Here is a 14,622-nt window from a genome sequence, read left to right as displayed (position 1 = left end):
GGAAAATGATTATCTGGAGGCTCCCTTCCCAGTTACACACCATTTTGACTTGCAGACACCAGTGCCTTAATCCTTCCAGCTGTCACACTAGAGAGGATCTAGAGGAGTTTATCAGGAGGTTGTCTGGGATGAAAAATTTCAGTTACAAGGAGAAATTAGCTAGGCTGAGCTGCAGAGGAGGCTGGGCTGGGGATGGGGGCCTGATGGAGGAATGATTGAGAAGCATAGATGGCTAGGTAGGAAGAAAACTTCCCCTATGGCTGGAGTGTTATAAGACCAGGGGACATTGGTTTACAGTGAGGAGTAAGAGGTTTAGCAGAAGATTTTTCTTTACCCTTCAGGGGCTGAAGTCTGCAATGAACTGCTTGAGAAGGTGTTGGAAGCAGGTACTCTCAGAGCATTTAAGAAACATCTGAATGAGCACCTAAATCACAAAGGACCGTAGAATCAAGGACTGCAATGGTTTAAAAGCACAGTTCACTGCCAGCCAATTAGCAATAGCTAATAAATACTGGCATGTAAAATCAAGCATTGTAATTGATGTATTTTTCTTCTTTCAAATTACAGCGTACATTAAAGGTGGATGGATCCTCCGAAAAGCATGGAAAATTTATAACAAATGTTACACTGAAATTGATGCACTACAGCTAATGCATAAAAAAAGGTCTCGAGAATCGCTGACATCCGATCGGGCAAATGATAACCATATTCCTGCTCTGTCTTTACATGAAGAGTCACTGAGCAGACTGAAAGGTGCAGTCAGCTTTGGTTATGGGCTTTTCCATCTTTGTATTTCAATGGTACCTCCAAATTTGCTGAAAATCATCAACTTATTGGGGTTTCCTGGAGATCGCCTGCAGGGATTATCATCTTTAATGTATGCCAGTGAAAGCAAGGACATGAAGGCTCCGTTAGCTACGTGAGTAGGTGTACAAATATTTTTATTTTTGAACCTCATTTAGAAAGAGATACTTGCACATATATCTTCATTTCACATTATCGAGCATTCTTCCCCAGATGAGACAGTAATATATAATCCTAAATTGCACAATATAATTGCATTATGACTCCTTTACACTTGTTTTCCACTCTCTTTACAATTAAAACTATCAAATCTTTTGCTTCCTAATTGCTTACTGTACCACATATTCTCTTCAAAATCTGTACACAAGGGCACCCAGGGGTTTGAGTTCCATTTCCTGATATTTCTCTGTGTTAAACAAGACTGTTCTGTTGTCATCTACTTGCTTGTTCACTTAACCTGTTCTTTGATGTTTTGGTAATTACTCTCCCAGTTTGTATACCCACTTAGTTTTGCATTGGGAGAAATCTTGGAAACATTCCATTAAGTTTCTTTATTCATATCATTGATCCAGGTGTTAAAGATTTGATGTAGAATTAGTGAACCTTGGGTTTTCTACTGGTTATAACGGATAACTCTGAAAGTAACAATTTTATCAGGCTATTGGTTTTCTCTTTATCTCCATGCTGATGTATTTCACCCAGTCTAGCATCATGATTTTGTGTCAAAGCCTCTTGTGTGACATGTTGTCAGTATATTTTTGTTAGATATATAAATGTAGTTCATCTGTAAGTTCTATTGCCTTTTCTATTTGTTCCAACCTTAAAAACTTGGCATGTTTATCAAAAACTATGTATACTTCATAATTCTCTTTTGACTCCACCTATTGTTATGGGTGAAGTACTAAGGGCCTTGTTACTATATCCATGATGGGTTTTAATATATTCCCTGTGATCAATGTTGGGTCAATTTCAATTAATCTAGGTGATGCTTCAAGAAATAATTCCGTTCAAACAGCAGTAACTAGGAAAGCCTGTGTCTTGTTGAAACTGACTTTATTCCCATATTCTGTCAAAGAACCAAATGTTATGGAGGAGAATAAACAACCTTGATAGGTTTATCATTGCAACTTCAATTAATTGTGATATTCTGGATGGCTTAGAGAAGATCGTGTCTGTGGAGACTAAGGGAACCAAAAGTTCCATTGGTCAGTGACTTAGCTTTTCAACAGCAGCCTTTCCACTATCATAAGATTGGAAGTTAGGATGTTTAATTATTTTAAATTTAGAGATACAACACGGTTACAGGCTCGGCCGGCCCAATGTGCCCGTACTGCCTATTTGCACACATTTAATCAATTATCCGACTAACCTGTATGTCTTTGGCATGTGGGAGGAAACCAGACCACCTGGAGGAAATTCACATGGTCATTGGGAGAATGTACAAACTTCTTACATGGCAGAGGAATTGAACCTGGGTTGCTGCCACTGTTCTCGCAAGATGGCTTTGTTGCCAAGTTTGCAGATGATACAAAGATTGGTGAAGAGGCAGGTAGTGTTGAGGAAACGGGTCGGATGGAGAAGGACTTAGACAGATTAGGAGAATGGGCAAGAAAGTGGCACATGAAATGTGATGGTGGAAAATACACGGTCATGCACTTTGGTAGTAGTAATAAATGTGCGGACTATTTTCTAAACGGGGAGAAAATACAGGAATCTCAGATGCAGAGGGACTTGGGAGTCCTTGTGCAGAACACCCTGAAGGTTAACTTGCAGATTGAGTCAGTAGTGAGGAAGGCAAATGCCATATTAGCATTCATTTCAAGAGGTCGAGAATACAAGAGCAAGGATGTGATGCTGAGTCTTTATAAGACATTGGTGATGCTTCACCTTGAGTATTGTGAACTGCTTTGGGCCCCTCATCTTAAAAAAGATGTGCCGGTATTGGAAAGGGTCCAGAGGAAGTTCACAAGGATGGTTCCAGGAATGAAAGGGTTATCATACGAGGAATGTTTGATGGCTCTGGGTCTGTACTCGCTGGAGTTCAGAAGGATGAGGGGGGATCTCATTGAAACCTTTTGAATGTTGAAAGGCCTAGATAGAGTAGATGTGGAAAGGATGTTTCCCATGGTGGGAGAATCTAGGACAAGGGCACAAACTTAGGATTGAGGGACACCCTTTCAAAACAGAGATGTGGAGAAATTTCTTTAGCCAAAGGGTGGTGAATTTGTGGAATTTATTGCCACATGCAGCTTGGAGGCCGGGTCGTTGGGTGCATTTAAGGCAGAGATTGATGGGTTCTTGATTGGACATGGCATCAAAAGTTACGGGGAGAAGTCTGGGAACTGGGGTTGAAGAAGAGATAGAAAAAAGAATCAGCCATGATTGAATGGCGGAGCAGACTTAATGGGCCAGATGGCTCCCTAACTACATCACCATGCCGCGTTGTTTGCAGGTGATTGGTGTTCAGTTCCATTCACAACTTCTCTTGATGATGAAGTAGACCAGGATTGTATACAACAAGGTTGTAGATTTGCCTAATTGATAACATAAACATGAGAAAGTCTGCAGATGCTGGAAATCCAAAGCAACACATGCAAAATGCTGGAGGAACTCAGCAGGTCAGGCAGCATCTATGGAAGTGAATAAACAGTTGACATGTCGGGCTGAGGCCCTTCTTCAGGACTGGAAAGGAATGGAGAAGACGCTGGAATAAAAAGGTGGATGCTGGCTGGAAGGTGATAGGTGAAGCCAGGTGGGTAGGAAAGGTCAAAGGCTGAAGAAGGAGGAATCCGGTAGGAGAGGAGAGTGGACCATAGGAGAAAGGGAAGGAGGAGGGGATCTAGGGGGAAGTGATAGGTAGCTGAGAAGAGGTGAAAGGTAGGAGTAGGGAATAGAGGAAGTGGGGGGGGGGGGAAGAGACATTTTTTACTGGAAGGAGAAATCTATATTCATGCCATCAGGTAGGAGACTACCCAGATGGAATATAGGGTGTTGCTCTGCCACCCTGAGAGTGGCCTCATCATGGCACAAGAGGAGGTCATGGACTGGCATGTCAGAACAGGAATAGGAATTTGAATTAAAATGTTTGCCCACTGGGACGTTCTGCAGATGGCATGTAGGTGCTTGACAAAGCAGTCCCACTTTCCAGCAGGTCTCACCAATGTAGAGGAGGCCACATTGGGAGCACCGGACACAGTAGACAACTGCACAGTACTTTCTCTTTAACTGTTGTAATGAGAGAATTATATGGACAGTAGATGTAAGGCAAGTTTTTCACTGCATCTCAGCACTTGACAATAACAAACCAATTTACCACTTTCTGCCTTTATGTTTGAATATTAGTTATCCGCACTCATTGTTAATTTCAACAATTTCATATCACAACCACTGCATGTTAGTTCTGGGAGCAATGCTTCAGTCATGGAGTTGCATAGTACAGAAAAGAGCCCCTCAGCCCTTCATGTGTATACTGAGCAAGTTGATAGGGTGGCTAAGAGGGTGTTGGCCTTCATTGCCCGGGGATTGACTTCAAAAGCCATAAGGTAATGTTACAGTTCTCTAAAACTCTGGTTAGACCAAACTTGTACTATTGTGTTCAGTTCTGGCCACCTCATTATAGGAAGGATGTGGAAGCTTTAGAGGGGTTGCTGAGGAGATTTACCAGAGTATTGCTTGGACTAAAGATAATGTCCTTTGAGAGAAGTTGAGTGAGCTACGGGTTTTCTCTTAGGATCGAAGGAGGATGAGAGGTGACTTCATGGTAAGAGGCATAGGTAAAAGTGGACAGTTAGTACTTTTTTCCCCCAGGGTAGCATGGCTAATATGAGAGGGCATAATTTTAAGGTGATTATTGTGATTATGAGGACACGCAGTCCTCTTTTATTGTCATTTAGTAATGCATGCATTAAGAAATGATACAATATTGGAGGAAAGTATAGGGGGATGTCGGAAGTAGGGTATTTGGACAAAGAGTGATAAATGAGTGGAACACAAAGTCCGGGATGGTGCTGAAGGCAGATACATTAGGGACATTTAAGAGATTCTTAGACACATTGATATAAGAAAAATTGAAGTCTATATGGGAAAAAAAGCATTAGATCGATATCAGTAGATTAAAAGGTCGACACAACATTGTAGGCTGAAGGGCCTCTACTGTGATTGTACTATTATATGTTCTATGTTCTTCCCAATATTTTTATTATTAATTTTACATGTAAAAAATACAGAGTACAAGAAAAAAAATATGTCAATACATTATACTAAATCGCATATAAAGACTCCTTACCCTGTATTCGTACAGATTAATTAATTTGTAACATTGAAATATAGTGATTTTATTATGTAAAAAATACTAACCCACTACCAAGACTGAAGCTGATTAGTAAAGAAAAAAAGGAAAAAAAAAATTAGTCATCATCTGTGCTTCAACAGCAAATCAAAGGTTTTGAAAATAATTCAAAAAAGGTCCCCACAATGTTTGAAAGTCTTGACTAGATTCAGAGATTGAACATCGAATCTTCTCTAAATTTAAACATGACATTATATCATGTAACCATTGGGCGTGAATAGGAGGGGCCGCATCTTTCCATTTAAGCAAGAGCGTCCTTCTGGCCATAAGAGGAATAAAAGCCAAAATGTGCAAGTCAGATGACTCCAAAATAATATCCCTTCCTCCAACAATACCAAATAAAGCGGTCAAAGGATTAGGCTTAAAGTTTACTTTGAAAAGTAACGAGAAAGTTTGAAATACTTCTTTCCAATACTTTCCAAGACTCGGACATGTCCAAAACATATGAATGAGTAAAGCTCATTACATATATCACAATAGGGAGGTATATCTAAATAAAAATGAGACAACTTATCCTAGGTCATATGGGCCCTATGGACCACTTTAAATTGTAGGAGAGAGTGGCGGGCACATACGATGAAGTGTTAACCAATTTAAAAATTTGATTCCAAGTTTCCTCAGAAATTGAAGTCTGTAAATCTTGTTCCCCAAGATTTTTAATTTTATCTAAAGGAACACTTCTCATTCCCAACAGCATATTATAAATATTAGATATAAAAAGGTTTCAAATTAAAAATTACATCTAGTAGATTCTTATCAGGACTTTTAGGAAATGTACTTATTTGAGACAGTAAAATATCTCTTTATTTGTAGGTATCCAAAAAAATGAGTTTTAGCTAAACAATATTTAATTGACAGTTGTTCAAACGAAAAGAGACTTCTCTCTACAAACAAGTCCTGAAAGCATTTAATACCTAATCTATCCCTTTCTTTAAAAGCCACATCAATCATAGCGGGGTTAAAAAAAAATTAGAAAAAAATGGGACTCGAAAGAGAAAATCTCAATAAGCCGAAGTATTTTTGGAATTGTATGCAAATTCTCATAGTGTGTTTAACTACCAGATTATCAGTTAACTTACTCAGAGACAAAGGAAGTGAGGATCCAAGAAGAGAAATAATAGAAAATTTATTAACAGAGTTAGCTTCTAAAAAAACACACATTGGGCAATCCTCACGATTAATGTAACATAACCAAAATGTACGATTTCTATATTAACTGCCCAATAATAAAATCTAAAGTTTGGTAAGGCTAATCCTCCACTCTCTTTATCTTTCTGAATATGAATTTTATTTAATCTAGAATGCTTATTCTTCCATGTATAAAAAGATTAATAATAGAGTCAAGAGAATCAAAGAAAGATTTAGGAATAAAAACAGGCAATGCCTGAAAAAGATATATAAGTTTAGGTAATATGTAGCTTGGGGAAAAAGTACACGCTCAGGACAACAAAGACTTTTTTGGGTTTTAATTCCTTTATCGGTTTTCGATGTTTAAGTGCCAGTAGAGGGTCGCGAAACAAAACGAACAAGTTTACAAGCAGATCTTGCCGTTACAATATCAGTTTAACTTCTGATTCACGCCCTTGTGTATGGACAGAATTGCGTATGCTGTATAAAAAAAACACCAGAACTAATACAGTACAAATACAAGTAGTGGCAATCCTATTTGGATGGTGAGGAACTTGGTACAAGCCACACTACCCAGCGCTGATTTCTTCACTCGTGGAAATCTTTCCTCACCATGCCCAGCCTTGGGAGGAGCCCAAATCCCAACGCCTTACCACATCTTCAGCAGAAAGCAAAATGGTCTCCCTACTATCCCACGCGTGCGTAATGACATCACCGTCTCCCTTAAAGGCACAGACAACTATTCTAGCATTACCCGGAAGGATGCCTAAGTACACTTTTAACGATACTGAATAAGACCCAATGGTCACCCGGTTACAAATATATTCATTTTAATAGAGTTAATTCCGCCAATCAGCGATAACGAAAGAGGCGACTAATTTGATAGTATCTTTCTTACGTGATTCAATAGGGTAAGAAAATTTTCTTTATATAGACACTTATAGTTTTTAGTAATTATTACACCTAAGTAGGTAAATTGGTTTCTTACAATTTTAAAAGGAAGGTTTGAATTTTTTGGTTTCAAATTATTCAAAGGGAGAAGTTCACTTTTATGTAGGTTTAATTTACAACCTGAGAACTGGCTAAAACAGGAGAGTAAAGAAAGGGCATGGGGTAACGAAGTCTCAACATCAGAAATAAATAGCAGTAGATCATCAGCATACAGCAAGACGTTGTGAATAGTGTCTCTCCTTAAAATACCGGTGATATCATTAGGTTCTCGAAAGGCAATGGCTAAAGGTTCTAAGGCCAGATCAAAAAGCAAAGGGCTCAACGGACAGCCTTGTCTGGTGCCACGTAGAAGCTTAAATGGTTTGGAATTATGAGAATTAGTGATAACCCTAGCGGAAGAGGCTAAACAAAGTAATCTATTCAATGAAAACGGGTCCAAAATTTAATTTTTCTAAAATTTTAAATAAATAATTCAATTCAACTCTGTCTGAACATAAATGAGGTATAAGCATTGAGGAAAAGGTCTTGTAAAATTCTCCAGAACATCCAGTTGGACCCAGAGCTTTCCTCAAATGTAATGAGCGCACAACCTCAACAATTTCCTCAAAAGAAATAGGTTGTTCCAACAACTTTTTGTTGTCGGCAGAAATTGTAGAAATACTTAGTTGGTCTAAAAATTGTTCATCACAGTGTTATTCTTAGAAGATTTAGAACTATAGAGTTTAGAATAAAATTCTTTAAAAGTATCATTTATTTCTAAATGTTCTATGTTCAATCATTGCAATCATCTATACCAGTCCCTCTTACCCATGTTGAGTCAATAGCTTTCTTGGCGTTGGTGATTTAAGTGCTTACTAAGTGCCTTTTAAAAATTATGAGGGTACCGACCTTCATCATGTCTTTGAATAGCACATTTCAGATTCCAACCATGCTGTGAAAACAATTCGCCCATAGATCCCTGATAAACCACCATCTCACCTCCAATTGGTGCCCTCTTGTCAGCGGCATCCCACAGTGGTGAAAAAGATTTTTATCCAGTTTATCAATCCCTTTCATAATTTTGTATACCTCTTTCAAGTTACCCTCAGCTCCCCAGGTCCAGGGAAAACTAATCTCTCCTTGACCTATCCAAGCTCTCCTTTAACTGAAATGCTCTAATCCATATGATATCTTGGTGAATTTCCTCTGAACCCTTCCAAGCACATCTTATCATTCCTATAATGTGGAATCAGAACTGAACATCGTATCTGTTTGTGGCCTATGCCTCTGTTTTATAAAGATGCAACACAACATCTTTCCTCTTGGGTGTCATGCCATGGCTGATGAAAGAAAGCGAGGAGAGGTTGGACAAAATTGAATTGTTTTGTCTGGAGCATCAGAGACTGAGGGTAGAACTGATAGAAGGTTATAAAATTATGAAAGGCATAGATAGGCTGGATAGTGAAAATGGGCCAGGATTTTTTGTTTACATAGAGTGGTAATGGAGGGATATGGATGCATAGAAGGTTCTGCAGATGCTGGAAATCTTGAGATCACCTATCATCTGCTAGATGATACTCCTTCCCCCTATTACCTTCTTATTCTGGTTTCTGTCCCCTTCCTTTCCAGTCCTGATGAAGGGTCTAAGCCTGAAATGTTGACAGTTTATTTCCCTCCATGGATGCTACCAAGCCTGCTGAGTTTCTCCAGTGTTTTGTGCGTGTTGCTGAGGGATATGGATCATGTACAGACAGAAGAGATTTAGTTTCATTCAGCATTGTGATCGCCATGGATATCATAGCCAAAGGCCTGTTCCTATGCTGTATTGTTCTATGTTCTATATAAAATACCTTCTTCACAACCTTCTCCACCTGTGTTATCACTTTCAGGGATTTATCAATTTAACGCAAGGTCTCTCTGTTCACCAACATTCCCAAGGATCCTTCCACTGACTGAATATTCTACCAAAATGTAGCATCTCACAGTTGTCAGGATTAAATTCTATCTGCCATTGATGCGCCTAGATTTCCAGTTGATCTTCATCATGCCGTAGCCTTAAATACACCTTTCGCTACCTATGACACCTAATTTTCATGTTAGCGTTTGATCTATCTCTCATGCTGTTCACTTCCACATCACTAAAGCACAGAAACATGAAAGGTTCCAGCATGAATCTAATGGTACACCATTACACCAGACTTAAAATCAAAAAAAGCATTCCTTCTCCATCATCCTCTCTCCTATCACAAAGCTGATTTTAGTTCTACTTTACCATTTTGCCCCAGGATATATAAACTGTCAGACCAAATGGGACTATCTTAAATGGGAACTTGGTCATCATGGACTATTTGGGCCAAAGGGCCTGTTCCTGTGCTATATGACTCTATGACCAGCCTACCTGCAGGATCTTGTCAAAGGTCTTGTGTCCATATAGACATTTACTGCACTCCTCTGATCAATAAGTGTAACTACCTATTCGAGGAATTTCAATCAAATTACTGAGACAGATATTCCCAAAATAAAGCCAAGTTGTGTATCCATAATGAAACTCTGCCTTTCCAAATGTTGATAAGTCCTGTCCCTTAGAATTTTTTCCTTAGCACAATTCACTAACCTCTTGTATTCTACCAGACCTATTGAGCACTTCCAGTATTTTTAGTTTTGATTATGCCTCCAAACGGCTATGGAGACCAAGTCGTAAAGTGGGGGTTGATAAGTTCTTGATTAGTAAGGGTTCAAAGGTTGCAGGGAGAAGACAGAAGAAGGGGGCTTGAGGGAAAATAAATCGGCTATGATCGAATAGTGGAGCAGATTCGATGATCTGAATGGGCTAATTTTGCTTCTAATGACTTATTGTCTTATAGTGCCCCAAATAATGCCACTGCAGATCTCACACCAAGTATAGGGTAGCCTGAAGAAACCATCCCTGTATGGAAGTGCAGAGTACTCAGGGAGTGCACTAGTCATAACATTGCGTTTCTGTTCTGCTGCTCTTCTCTTCAGGTTAGCCTTGTTGTGGTACCACACAGTTGTGCGTCCGTTCTTTGCTTTGGATGGCACAGATGCCCAAGCTGGTCTGAGAGAAGCCAAGGAAATCCTGAAGACAAAGGAAGCCATTTATCCAGACTCATCGTTGTTCCTTTTTTTCAAGGGACGGATTCAACGATTGGAGGTATTTCTGTTTTATATTCATATGCTTAATTTAATGCTTCAAAAGAATACAAATAATACAATCAACAGGAATTCTGCAGATGCTGGAAATTCAAGCAACACACATCAAAGTTGCTGGTGAACGCAGCAGGCCAAGCAGCATCTGTAGGAAGAGATGCAGTCGACGTTTCAGGCCGAGACCCTTCGTCAGGACTAACTGAAGGAAGAGTGAGTAAGGGATTTGAAAGTTGGAGGGGGAGGGGGAGATCCAAAATGATAGGAGAAGACAGGAGGGGGAGGGTTAGAGCCAAGAGCTGGACAGGTGATAGGCAAAAGGGGATACGAGAGGATCATGGGACAGGAGGTCCGGGAAGAAAGACAAGAGGGGGGGGACCCAGAGGATGGGCAAGAGGTATATTCAGAGGGACAGAGGGAGAAAAAGGAGAGTGAGAGAAAGAATGTGTGCATAAAAATGAGTAACAGATGGGGTACGAGGGGGAGGTGGGGCCTAGCGGAAGTTAGAGAAGTCGATGTTCATGCCATCAGGTTGGAGGCTACCCAAACGGAATATAAGGTGTTGTTCCTCCAACCTGAGTGTGGCTTCATCTTTACAGTAGAGGAGGCCGTGGATAGACATGTCAGAATGGGAATGGGATGTGGAATTAAAATGTGTGGCCACTGGGAGATCCTGCTTTCTCTGGCGGACAGAGCGTAGATGTTCAGCAAAGCGGTCTCCCAGTCTGCGTCGGGTCTCGCCAATATATAAAAGGCCACATCGGGAGCACCGGACGCAGTATATCACCCCAGTCGACTCACAGGTGAAGTGTTGCCTCACCTGGAAGGACTGTTTGGGGCCCTGAATGGTGCTAAGGGAGGAAGTGTAAGGGCATGTGTAGCACTTGTTCCGCTTACACGGATAAGTGCCAGGAGGGAGATCAGTGGGGAGGGATGGGGGGGATGAATGGAGAAGGGAGTTGTGTAGGGAGCAATCCCTGCGGAATGCAGAGAGAGGGGGGGAGGGAAAGATGTGCTTAGTGGTGGGATCCCGTTGGAGGTGGCGGAAGTTACGGAGAATAATATGTTGGCTGGTGGGGTGGTAGGTGAGGACCAGGGGAACCCTATTCCTAGTTGGGTGGCGGGAGGATGGAGTGAGAGCAGATGTACGTGAAATGGGGGAGATGCGTTTAAGAGCAGAGTTGATAGTGGAGGAAGGGAAGCCCCTTTCTTTAAAAAAGGAAGACATCTCCCTCGTCCTATAATGAAAAGCCTCATCCTGAGAGCAGATGTGGCGGAGATGGAGGAATTGCGAGAAGGGGATGGCGTTTTTGCAAGAGACAGGGTGAGAAGAGGAATAGTCCAGATAGCTGTGAGAGTCAGTAGGCTTATAGTAGACATCAGTGGATAGGCTGTCTCCAGAGACAGAGACAGAAAGATCTAGAAAGGGGAGGGAGGTGTCGGAAATGGACCAGGTAAACTTGAGGGCAGGGTGAAAGTTGGAGGCAAAGTTAATAAAGTCAACGAGTTCTGCATGCGTGCAGGAAGCAGCGCCAATGCAGTTGTCGATGTAGCGAAGGAAAAGTGGGGGACAGATACCAGAATAGGCACGGAACATAGATTGTTCCACAAACCCAACAAAAAGGCGCAGACTGGAAGACTGATTTGCTGAACATCTATGCTCTGTCCGCCAGAGAAAGCAGGATCTCCCAGTGGCCACACATTTTAATTCCACATCCCATTCCCATTCTGACATGTCTATCCACGGCCTCCTCTACTGTAAAGATGAAGCCACACTCAGGTTGGAGGAACAACACCTTATATTCCGTCTGGGTAGCCTCCAACCTGATGGCATGAACGTCGACTTCTCTAACTTCCGCTAAGGCCCCACCTCCCCCTCGTACCCATCTGTTACTCATTTTTATGCCCACATTCTTTCTCTCACTCTCCTTTTTCTCCCTCTGTCCCTCTGAATATACCTCTTGCCCATCCTCTGGGTCCCCCCCCCCTTGTCTTTCTTCCCGGACCTCCTGTCCCATGATCCTCTCGTATCCCCTTTTGCCTATCACCTGTCCAGCTCTTGGCTCTAACCCTCCCCCTCCTGTCTTCTCCTATCATTTTGGATCTCCCCCTCTCCCTCCAACTTTCAAATCCCTTACTCACTCTTCCTTCAGTTAGTCCTGACGAAGGGTCTCGGCCTGAAACGTCGACTGCACCTCTTCCTACAAATAATACAATGTCTATAAGGAGCCAAAGATTTGCAAGCCTGTCCATTTTTTGATGTGTTTGCTCCCCTTGATGTACCCAAAGGACTATTTAAAATCCTGGAGCAGTACCTCATGGAAAACTGTCCTTTAACCCACCAAGAGCATCAGCCACCCATTTACACTGATTCCATTTTATTCTCCCCACATTCCCACAGACTTTTCTCACCCCAAGTTGTGTTACTCAATTACACACTAACGACAATTTACCAACCAACTGCGTGTCTTTGGGACGTGGAAAGAAGCCAGAGAGAGAACCTTCATGTTGCACACAGAGAGCACCCAGAGGTCAGGATTGAACCCAAGTCACCATGTTTTCTTTCATCCCTTTGTAGTCATCTTTTTTTGAGCAGTTTTATCTGTCTGACCTAAAATTGCTGCCTGGTTTCTTCATTTTGCATTGAATTCTTATCTATTTCTTTTTTTTTAAATTTTATTTTTATTTGGATAAGGAATTCACAATCACCATGCACCTCTTTCACACATATAACCCCCTAATATTTTGATCAAATATTAGTGAACTACATATTTTCAAATTTGGAGCACTTTATAGGGATTATGCAAAATAATACAACGCAAAAACAAGTGGCTTATCAGACTATTTGAAATGCTATTATACTCCACTTAATTATCTAAACAAGGCCCTGTTCCTTTCTCCCTGATTACTCTTTACCATAAAGAAGCCTCCACCATTCCCTGTGGGAGCAAGTTCCAGATAAACTATTTTGTGATGTCTTCCAGGTTCATCCTCCCTTTCCCTTTAATTTGCTTCCCCTTTTTGGGTGACGTTAACTACTTGATTAATCCTACGCAGTAAAATACTCACTATCATTATTTTTTAAAGCTGTTGGTGCATGATAGAGAGAGAGAGAAAGTAAAGTGACAAGTAAACAAACGAAAGGACACAGCATACAGCAATAGGAGTAGGCTACTTCATCATGTACAACCTGTAAGAGGACACAGGTTCGATGAACTGACTAGCCAACTAATTTTTCATACTTTCTATGACATTGGATTGGTGTTAGCTGTGCCATAGCCTGGATGTTTGGAAAATATTCTAGGGCATTTCCCAGTTAATGACATGGCTGGTCTCCTGTACACCAGGTGCACTGTTGCACTGGGTGTAATTGACTCATGCCTGGGTCCTGGGTGCTGAATCGTGTACACGTGTCATGTGTTATTGATACCAATCTCTTTATTCGCAACTGTTTATGGACTTCAGAACAATGCTGACAATCTCTTACACCCTCATCTGATGCTCTTAACATTTACCTGTGACCAAGATCTTGATTGTCTTTGTTTCTGGGTGTCAAAATTTGTTTGATAATGCTCTAGTGGGATTTTTACTGTAGTAAAAATGTAAACTTCATGGTGCTATAGGATGTGTAAGGAAATGGATGAGATGTCAGTGTAACAACAGAAGATGTTAGTGTAAAAACAGATTACGTTATTTGTCACATGCATCAAAGCATACAGTGAAATGCTTTGTTTGTGTCAGTGACATCAGCGTAGCATGCCCACAATTTACTAATCCTAATCGTATGTCTTTGGATTGTGTGAATGCAGTGACGGGGAGAACGTACAACAAAGTCCTTTCGGACAGTGGCATGAATTGAACCCTGATCGCTGGCACTGTAAAGTGTCACACTGGATGCTATACTATTGCTCTGCCCATAAGCAGTATTAAAAAAGGAGGTGAAATGATTATAGCAGTAAACGATCTACTGGAGGAACTCAGCAGGTTGAGCACCATCTGTGGTTCTGAGTGAGGAAAGGAATTGTTTGTTTCTAGTCAAAACCCTACATCAATCCTTTTATATTGAAAGAGTGTCTTTTAAGATGCTTAATTTATAAAACATTGTCTTGTTTCTTCTGTAGTGTAAAATTAACAGTGCCTTGATGTCATTTCAAACTGCATTGGAGCTTGCTGTAGATCAGCGAGAAATCCAACATGTGTGTCTGTATGAGATAGGTAAGTGTTTTATCTTCCAGGATTCTTGTTTG

The 14,622-nt window shown here is 40.9% G+C and overlaps 1 protein-coding gene across 4 annotated transcripts in view; it reads left to right on the top strand.

The window, feature by feature from the left end:
• ttc39c (tetratricopeptide repeat domain 39C) overlaps positions 1 to 14,622 on the top strand; it is an 81,382-nt gene that overhangs the window by 46,319 nt on the left and 20,441 nt on the right. For all 4 annotated transcript variants that reach the window (XM_063060534.1, XM_063060553.1, XM_063060544.1 and 1 more), the window contains 3 exons: positions 568 to 919; positions 10,214 to 10,382; positions 14,497 to 14,590. In XM_063060534.1, the coding sequence (XP_062916604.1) occupies positions 568 to 919; positions 10,214 to 10,382; positions 14,497 to 14,590 (615 nt within the window). The remainder of the gene's footprint in view (positions 1 to 567; positions 920 to 10,213; positions 10,383 to 14,496; positions 14,591 to 14,622) is intronic.

Source organism: Mobula hypostoma, chromosome 1 (genome assembly GCF_963921235.1).
Source record: "Mobula hypostoma chromosome 1, sMobHyp1.1, whole genome shotgun sequence".
Classification (NCBI taxonomy): domain Eukaryota; kingdom Metazoa; phylum Chordata; class Chondrichthyes; order Myliobatiformes; family Myliobatidae; genus Mobula; species Mobula hypostoma.
This window is presented reverse-complemented; position numbering and strand designations above follow the sequence as displayed.